This window comes from Physeter macrocephalus, chromosome 7 (assembly GCF_002837175.3).
Source record: "Physeter macrocephalus isolate SW-GA chromosome 7, ASM283717v5, whole genome shotgun sequence".
Lineage (NCBI taxonomy): Eukaryota > Metazoa > Chordata > Mammalia > Artiodactyla > Physeteridae > Physeter > Physeter macrocephalus.
Window position 1 is genome coordinate 64,525,644 of NC_041220.1, and position 9,796 is coordinate 64,535,439.

At 36.4% G+C, this 9,796-nt stretch overlaps 1 protein-coding gene across 1 annotated transcript in view; it reads right to left on the reverse strand.

Moving 5' to 3' along the window:
- The window catches only part of RASSF6 (Ras association domain family member 6), a 58,478-nt gene that overhangs the window by 7,020 nt on the left and 41,662 nt on the right, over positions 1-9,796 (reverse strand). The window contains exons 6-9 of the mRNA XM_028491521.1: positions 7,865-7,962; positions 6,353-6,537; positions 3,299-3,400; positions 2,684-2,735 (exon numbers count right to left, since the gene is read on the reverse strand). Of these exons, the coding sequence (XP_028347322.1) occupies positions 2,684-2,735; positions 3,299-3,400; positions 6,353-6,537; positions 7,865-7,962 (437 nt within the window). The remainder of the gene's footprint in view (positions 1-2,683; positions 2,736-3,298; positions 3,401-6,352; positions 6,538-7,864; positions 7,963-9,796) is intronic.

The following is a 9,796-nucleotide window of genomic DNA, read 5'->3' on the forward strand; positions in this document are numbered from 1 at the left end:
CTTGTATAGCTATAAACTTCCCTCTTAGAACTGCTTTTGCTGCATCCCATAGGTTTTGGACCATTGTGTTTTCATTGTCATTTGTCTCTAGGTATTTTCTGATTTTCTGTTTGCTTTCTTTAGTGATCTCTTGGTTATTTAGTAACATATTGTTTAGCCTCCATATGTTTGTGTTTGTTACATTTTTTCCCCTGTAATTGATTTCTAATCTCATAGCATTGTGGTCAGAAAAGATGCTTGGTATGATTTCAGTTTTCTTAAATTTACTGAGGGGTGTTCTTATGTTGGGTGCATAAATATTTGCAATTGTTATATGTTCTTCGTGGATTGAGCCCTTGATCATTATGTAGTGTCCTTCCTTATCTCTTGCAACATTCTTTATTTTAAAGTCTATTTTATCTGATATGAGTATTGCTACTCCAGCTTTCTTTTGATTTCCATTTGCATGGAATATCTTTTTCCATCCCCTCACTTTTAGTCTGTATGTGTCCCTAGGTCTGAAGTGGGTCTCTTGTAGACAGCATATATATGGGTCTTGTTGTTGTATCCATTCAGCCAGTCTGTGTCTTTTGGTGGGAGCATTTAATCCATTTACATTTAAGGTAATTATCGATATGTATGGTCCTATTACCATTTACTGAATTGTTTCGGGTTGTTCTTGTAGGTCTTTTCCTTCTCTTGTGTTTCTTGCCTAGAGAAGTTCCTTTAGCATTTGTTGTAAAGCTGGTTTGGTGGTGCTGAACTCTCTCAGCTTTTGCTTGTCTGTAAAGGTTTTAATTTCTCCATCAAATCTGAATGAGATCCTTGCCGGGTAGAGTAATCTTGGTTGTAGGTTTTTTTCCTTCATCACTTTAAATATGTCCTGCAACTCCCTTCTGGCCTGTAGCATTTCTGCTGAAAGATCAGATGTTAACCTTATGGGGATTCCTTTGTGTGTTATTTGTTGTTTTTCCCTTGCTGCTTTTAATATGTTTTCTTTGTATTTAATTTTTGACAGTTTGATTATTATGTGTCTTGGCGTGTTTATCCTTGGGTTTATCCTGTATGGGACTCTCTGTGCTTCCTGGACTTGATTGACTATTTCCTTTCCTATATTAGGGAAGTTTTCAACTATAATCTCTTCAAATATTTTCTCAGTCCCTTTCTTTTTCTCTTCTTCTTCTGGGACCCCTATAATTCGAATGTTGGTGCATTTAATGTTGTCCCAGAGGTCTCTGAGACTGTCCTCAGTTCTTTTCATTCTTTTTTCTTTATTCTGCTCTGCAGTAGTTATTTCCACTATTGTATCTTCCAGGTCACTTATCCGTGAGGTCCTGGATCATCTTCACTGTCATTATTCTGAATTCTTTTTCTGGGAGGTTGCCTATCTCCACTTCATTTAGTTGTTTTTCTGGGGTTTTATCTTGTTCCTTCATCTGGTACGTAGCCCTCTGCCTTTTCATGTTGTCTACCTCTCTGTGAATGTGGTTTTTGTTCCACAGGCTGCAGGATTGTAGTTCTTCTTGCTTCTGCTGTCTGCCCTCACTCTGGGTCTTTAACTATTTGCTGGGCTTTTTTCAGAGGCAGCAGGGTAGAAAGACACCACAGGGTCTGTTTCTAGGCCTTCTGCTTCTGCTCCAAGTCCTCTTCAGTGGTGCGTTTCTCTCTGATTTTCTTCCATAGCAGTTGATAGTTGAATCAATGTTAAAACTTTGTTTATGTGTCTACACTTGCTTTCATTGTGACCCTTCTTCATAATGTTTGTATCTTTTATCAATACATTTTAATACAGTTCAATGTTTCTACCTTTTAGTTCTTTTCCAAAACAACTAGAATGAATACACACCCACACACACACACACACACTCACTCACACACACACTCTCTTAGAATTTTCAAAAATTTAATATATTTTTTATATTTAAGCTTTTGATTTATAAGGACTTTAATTTTGTATGTGTTTGGAAATCCAGCTTTCATTTTCTTGTAATTGTTCCAGATCAAAATGTATTATTTTATTATATTCAATTTCTGGCTCAAAATTCTGATACTTAAATTATAACCTGAGCTATTTTTATTATTTAACATTTAAAAATTTTCAGTTTTAAGGCTTTCAAAAATTTCATTTTAGTATTGCTTTAGGGTTTCTCTAATCTTTCACTCCCTGCTCCTAGCACCCCACATATAGCCTCTTTCCAATGTCCTGCTGCTAAACTTTTACCTCCACCACAAAGTTCTGCACATTTTCTCTACTGAGGAAGAGAGAACACTCCCACAATGTGTCAGACACTGTGCTAAGAAAGATGAGGAAGAAATGATACGTAATGATGACTCTAGTAAGAGCTAGAATGATAAGGGAAAGTGAAACAGAAAGAAGTACAGAGGTCAACTTAAATGCCTAACAATTCCTGGGAACCTTCCACCTATTCTCCAGTGCTCTTTGATTGCCATTCAGATAATTTAATGACCGGCCAACAAGCAAAGTCTTTTGTATTATAAACTCTTCTAGGATACCTTATTCTTAGGGTGTCTTCCTCTGAAATTGTGAAATATGAATAATGTAAAACACTCCCCCTCTCTTCCTTCTGCCTTCCCTCCCTCCCGTTCTTCCACAGAAGGAGGTAAACTGCTTTTCTGCCTTTCTTATGGGCAGAAAACGATAACACACTGGAGTCATGAAAGAACAACCACCAAGCTTTCTTACCTCCTGTTCCAAAAATAATGTAAAGTGCAAAATCCTGGGCACTATTTTCAATCTGTCAATGGAAAAGAAAGAACAGACATGAATTCTTTGTTGTCAATGTTTTCTAAGCCAACCAGACCCAAATTATATATGTTTCTTCACTTTCATTTTTCACTTGCAGATATAAAACCTTTTCTGCTCCCTGGGGATAATGTAATTTCTCAGGCACAGTCCATTTATATTATAAATGGACCCATGCAGTTCAAACCCGTTTTGTTCAAGGGTCAACCATACATAGGAAAGAATTCTTTGGAACTGAACATTTAATTTCAGAAAAATCCATTTATGTGCCTACAGTTAAATTATATACAAGATATTTATAGCTCAGGGCTTCCCTGGTGGCGGAGTGGTTGAGAGTCCGCCTGCTGATGCAGGGGACACGGGTTCGTGCCCCGGTCCGGGAAGATCCCACATGCCGCGGAGCGGCTGGGCCCGTGAGCCATGGCCGCTGAGCCTGCGCGTCCGGAGCCTGTGCTCCGCAACGGGAGAGGCCGCAGCAGTGAGAGGCCCGCGTACCGCAAAACAAAACAAAACAAAAAAAAGATATTTATAGCTCAGTTCACTGATAAAGATTACCTTAAATTTTTGGAGAATTTGCTTTATTACTTCTTCAGTTCTCATATTACTGTTTATTCTGACCTTAGTTTCTGATCCAAAGGCTGGAGTGAAAATTGATGTCTAGAAGAGAAAACAAAAGATTGATATAATTTTAAGGACTTAACGTGACAAACTAACGAGAGTCAATATTTTGAACTTGGCCTTCCTTTGGACAAAAAATCCAAGATCATCAGTTTAAAAATTTGCTTTCTTATTTTTACTTTCTTTGTTGTTGTTGAATACTGTACCATGTATGCCTTTAAGCAGCTTTATATTTTTTCTAGAGTAAGTTAGGTAAAACATCATTTGAGAATGTTCAAAACAGTTTCACTAGATAGTCACACCATTCTTCAGTGCAGTTTAAGATTTCAAAATTCCCTCCTGGTTGGGAATAATTGTTCTAAATTGTTTTAATTTGAACTGTATAAAATTGCTCCTTTTTGGTTGGTCAGAAATGGTCCAGTGTTGGCGATTTCATATGGTTCAGCCTATATCTCAACCGAGGATTGAGGTAAAAGTGCTGCTAATTGAATATCTAGAGCAATATTTCCTGCAAGTTGCTGTAATCAAGAGTCTGCCTTTCAGATAATACTTGGTAAAAGGTTTCAATGGTCAGATAAGTCTGACACATCCCTCTTGGGGATTAGTAATGCACCATAAAAAAATCATAAGAAACATAACCGTAAAATTTTTTCTCATTATTTGATCATTATTCCTATTTTAAAATAAATAGAATCCTGAGAGAGATGAAAAAAATTAAATGGAAAATTCCAGAAATAAACAATTCATACGTTTTAAATTGTGTGCCATTCTGAGTAGCATGATAAAATCTTGCACCATCCTTCTCCATCCAGCCCAAGATCCTCACCCATTGGCAATGTCTGCTCCTGACAGCCAACTATCGATGTCATCATGGCTTGATGGTCCAGGATCATCTGAAGCAGATGATCCCCCTTCTGACATACTGTCAGAAGGTCAAGAGTAGCCTAATGCTGCATCACCATGCTTCCGTTATTCACCTCACTTCATCTCATCACACCACAGGTATTTTATCATCTCACACCCTTACAAAGGTGAATACAGTGCAATAAGATATTTTGAGAGAGATGGAGGGAGAGACACCACATTTACATAACATTTTTTACAGTATATTTTTATAAATATTCTACCTTATTATTAGATATTGTTGTTAATCTCTTATTTTGCCTAATTTATACATTAAACTTTATCATAGGTATGTACGTATAGGAAAAAACATAGTATATATAGAATTCAGTACTATCCTCGGTTTCAGGTATCCACTGGGAGTCTTGGAATGGATTCCCTTGGGACTACTGCATCACAATCTAAGCCTCTAATACTGGAGGCATTATCAAGAGGTTTCATGATATAAAAACATATCTTACGACTATATCAACTTAAATCTAGATGCCCATCATTGCATACACATTGATAGAGTGCCTTGGGTTTCAGGGTTTTGTTTTCTGCTAGTTATTATACTGCAGTGAATGATATTTGTGTGAAATATCTTTAGTTCACTCGATCTCTTTCAATCAGTATCAATAAAGCTAACGTAAACGGAGTTCTTCCTTCGTGCAGATACTTATGCTAAGTACTGAACTCACCTCAATCCACTTAATCCCATCAACAGCCTTGTAAAGAAGGAAGGATGAAGGAATGAAGGCTAAGAGGTTGAGTAATTTTTTATTTGCTCAGCAAGAATTTGCAATCAGGTCATCAGGCTGCAACGCCCAAGCATTCAGCTATGATGCTGTGCTGCCAACTTCAGTGCCCATTTCATTCTTAGCCCCGCATATCCCATCTGGAAGCTGCTCATTTGGAATAATGTGGCTTTCACAGCCTACTTTAACACAAATCACCCCACAAATGCTGATGACATACAGCATAATTCTGAGGAGAAGAAGAAACCAGGACAATTGGTGGTTGCATATCTGTGGGGGACTGTCAATGTTACTTTTTGGCCAGGAGGAAATTCTTGAGCCAGAAAAATGTCTAATTTGAACAGATAATTCACAAGGGAGATTTCTCCATACCAGTCTCCAAAGAAACATATGGATACTCTCCCAAGGGATGAAAAAGAAGGAAAAAAGGTAGAAAGCCCTAAAGAAAAAAAGCTTATGATGAATGAGTCAATATTTTGTATGAAAGGGCTTACAGTGGTGCCTTGCACAGAGTGAGTGCTTTTTAAGTATTTATTAAATGAATGGATGAATGATCGCTAAAGTACATGACATGAAAAATTTGAGTTCTACAAAAACATGATGTATTTCCTACCTTCGGCCAAGTTAAATGTCTTATAAATACTATAGAAAGGCACATATAATTTAACACATATTAAGTGAAAAAAATCAAAATGCAAATAGTATAAACTACAATTGCACTTGTGTAAAAAGTGATATGGGTTTATGTATAAGACCTGGAAAATTTAATTGATCAGAATAAACAAGCCTATAGCTGATTTTTTCCTTTTATTTAAATTTTAATGTTTGAATGTACTTCGAACCAATCTCTTTTGTAGCACTTACATATTTTAATGCCATTTGTGGATGTATTGGTTTCTTTGCCCAAGCCCTGAGCTCCATGCTGGCAAAGGCATCAATTGAGTCATTTTTATATTTCCAGTGTGTATCACAGGGCCTGCCACTTAGGGTTCACTGATCATGTTGGTTAAGAACTTGGGTTCTGGCATCAGACAGAAGCTGGGTTCGGGTTCAGAGTTGCTACTTAAAAGCAGTGTGACCGGTGATGGATTGTGTAACCTCTGTGAACCTCAGTTAACTCATACGTAAAGTAGGGAACATAATGTTATCTGCTTCATAGGATTGTTTTAGTGATTAATGAGATAATCCATCAAAACCGTTTAATGCTTAACACATAGAGAGTACCCAATAATAATAGAAGTAGTATATCTAAAGGCATTATTATTATTTTAAATTATAAATTGAATTGAGTGATATTGTTAGCACAATAGACAACATTCTTTTAAATGACATTAATGAAACTGTAACTCACTTCATGGTTATAAAAGTGTCCGTTAATAGAGGCCCTATGCTTCTGTCTGTCCTTTCTGTCCATCATCGGAGGCTTCACCCTTTTTCTCACCAGGGTTGCTTCACTCATGGTTCTATAGAGCAATGGGGATTCAGGTTCTTCATCTGCATGAAGCTTCAGAGTGCTACTGTGATAAGATAAATAATCTGGGGAGAATAAAAGTTATAAGCCCATATAATTTAGCTGCTCACCTCTTTGCATTGTGGGTGGATTTGATTACATACTTAGTAATTATATAGCTAAGCAATGGACTATAATGCTTTGAAACAGAAAATAGCAATGATCTTGTTTAAGAATAGGGCCATCTGGTGACACTTGTTTTCCATTTTACCTTGGAATTTTAATTATATTGTAATTAGAGTATAAGCATGTGATACTTCATCTTTCTCTAGCACTGGTGCTTAAATAAAAATAGATTTTTATTGTATCTTTGGTGCCAAGAGACTGGGATTCCCTTGTGTTTAGATGAGTGTTGTCAAAGGGCTAATTATAAGGACCCTTATACAAAAGATGCCAAAAGGCCATAAGACAAAAATAAGGGAATCCTGGAAGGCGCATCACGTTTGTTACAGAATCTGAGTTGTTATAGAGACAGCAGGGAGGACTGAACTGAGAATGCTTTGAAAAAAATTAAACTAAACGTTGGAAGTTGTTGGTAGATTCATGAAGATAATGCCAGCACCATACCCTTGTTCAGTCTGAAGTCAGTTTGGTAATATCACCATCCCGGGAATGTGAACCCCACCCCAGGCTCAGTCATCATCTTCTCCTTGGATCTCTACATATTACATGAAAATGAAAATCCATGTAAAATGTAAGATATCATGCCCGAGTCTCAGTAAATGACAGATACTAATATTATTACTAACACATCATCATTATTATGATTACTGTTGTCACATGTCATAGGGGCTGGCATTTTCCATTCGTTTGTCAAATTTGATATGAACTCACTTGATGTTCAAGTAGATTTCTCTTTTTTAAATAAATGCTTGAAACAACCCTATCAAATAAAGTGAATGCAGTATATCTGCCTCTGAGAAGCAATGTTTATAAATATCTATTAACCAAAATGTTCAACTTCTCAAAAGATGTAAAATTCAATCTGAAGGGCTTGGTCTAACATAGAAATCTTCTGAGTATAATAAATGATCCTAATCCTTGGGGAAAATATAAAACAATTTTATGTATACAAACTTTATTCAAACCATCAGTTCTCCCTAATCTAGTGAATCTAAGGGACTTGATGTAATTTAAAAAATAATGTTTTTATATAGCAAAGTAAGGTTCTTAAACATCATATGAGCACTGTAGTGACCTAAGTTAGTATGTTCCTAAAATATATTTTTTAATATAAAATAAGGGTTTAATAAGTAACGGTATATAAAATGTTGAATTTCAGAAAAACATTTAGGATTCATGCTTTGTATTAGTTAAAAAAAGTCTCCTCATTAGTAAGATTTTGATACTGACCTTCCTGGGAATCTGTTGCTCCAGACACTGGAATCTGAGTCCTGTCCAAATCACTAATACGGTAAAGATCATCAAATTCTCCCCAGCGTGTCATTCCCCTGAAAAGTAATAAATCTTGTAAGTGATATTATTCTATTCATAAAAAGGCGTAGGATGGTTTTCAGATTTACAGTATTAATATAATGCTGTGGGCCTCTGTAGGTAGACACATTATCCTAAGTTATAACAATTTTTTATATTATTAAAATTATGTTTATACCAGAGTAGTCAGCTTGCATTTTAAATAATTCTTGTACTGATTTTGAGCATGTTTTGACACAATAATTCAGTTACACACTGAACCACAAGATTATATAGATTCTGTAAAACATATGTGCCAATGGAATTAGTAGAAACCAATATAATCCATTCTTTTTTTTTTAACATCTTTATTGGAGTATAATTGCTTTACAATGGTGTGTTAGTTTCTGTTTTATAACAAAGTGAATCAGCTATACATATACATATATCTCCTCCCTCTTGCATCTCCCTCCCACCCTCCCTATCCCACCCCTCTAGGTGGTCACAAAGCACCGAGTTGATCTCCCTGCGCTATGCAGCTGCTTCTCACTAGAAAAGACAGCCTCTTCAATAAGTGGTGCTGGGAAAACTGGACAGCTACATGTAAAAGAAAGAAATTAGCATACTCCCTAACACCATACAGAATCCATTCTTATACAGATATCTCACAATGCTTTTAGGAGAGTTTAGATACAAAGTGTTTATTCTGCCAACTTGCATTAAGTTCCTGTTGTATTCAAAGCATTTTTAGGTAAAGTGACTCCAATATAATGATATAAAGCCTATCTTTAAGACCCTTGAGCACTCTAAAGAATGCGATTTATAAAGAAGGAAAGTGTATGATAAACTTCTTTTCTGGAAAATCATGATTTATATAGGGTACTAACAATTTTCAATGCATTCTAATGCCCAGAATACATAAAACTGGGCAACTGCTTATTTTTACCAGTTGGGCCAACACTCATTGTTATTTTCCTTCTGGCTTTAGATAAGCTGCTTATCTTCTCTGTGCATCAGTGTTCTCACCTATGAAATGGGGATGATTATAGTATGAGGTAGGATAAGGTTATTGAGAAGATTAAATGAGTTAATTTGTGTAAAATCCTTGAAAAAGTGCCCAACACATAGTAAGCACTCAATATGTATTAAAAACTATCATGATCGTCCTCGTCTTCATTGTTATTCTCATCATAATCCCCATCATCTGTATCCATTTCATGATGGGTCAGGAGCCATTGGGGATCCAAGGTATTCCTAGATGTCTCTAGGTTAGTAGACACTATCGTAGCTGGGACCAGTCTTAGTCCTACTAAGAGTCTCTTCCCTAATGTCTGTTTTCCTTATGACCAAAAAATATTCACCCATAGGGAATCTGTGGCATTCATTCTTCCCAAATGTCACTGGTGGCAACAACAACAAAAAATGCTTATTCATACTAATGGTGGCAAATATGAATAAACATGGTCCTTTTCTTCCTTGATCTCTGAATTCCTTTGATGTCTTTTTACAACTTCTATATCATTTGAGCCTCATAATAAAAGCCTTATGACATAGATAAGATAACCCTAATATATTTGTTTATTAATTTTCTAGTAAGCTGTACTATACAGAATACAGCCAGTCAAAATAAATGTCTTAAGAGTCCAAGAACTTTAGGCAATAACTTTAACTCAAAGGAGAACTGTTTTGGTCCTGACTCAGACTCTAGTTATACTTCCTTTTTCTTTTTTCTTTTCTTTTTTTTTTTTTTTTTTTTTTTTTGTGGTACGCGGGCCTCTCACTGCTGTGGCCTCTCCCGTTGCGGAGCACAGGCTCCGGACGCGCAGGCTCAGCGGCCATGGCTCACGGGCCCAGCCGCTCGGCGGCACGTGG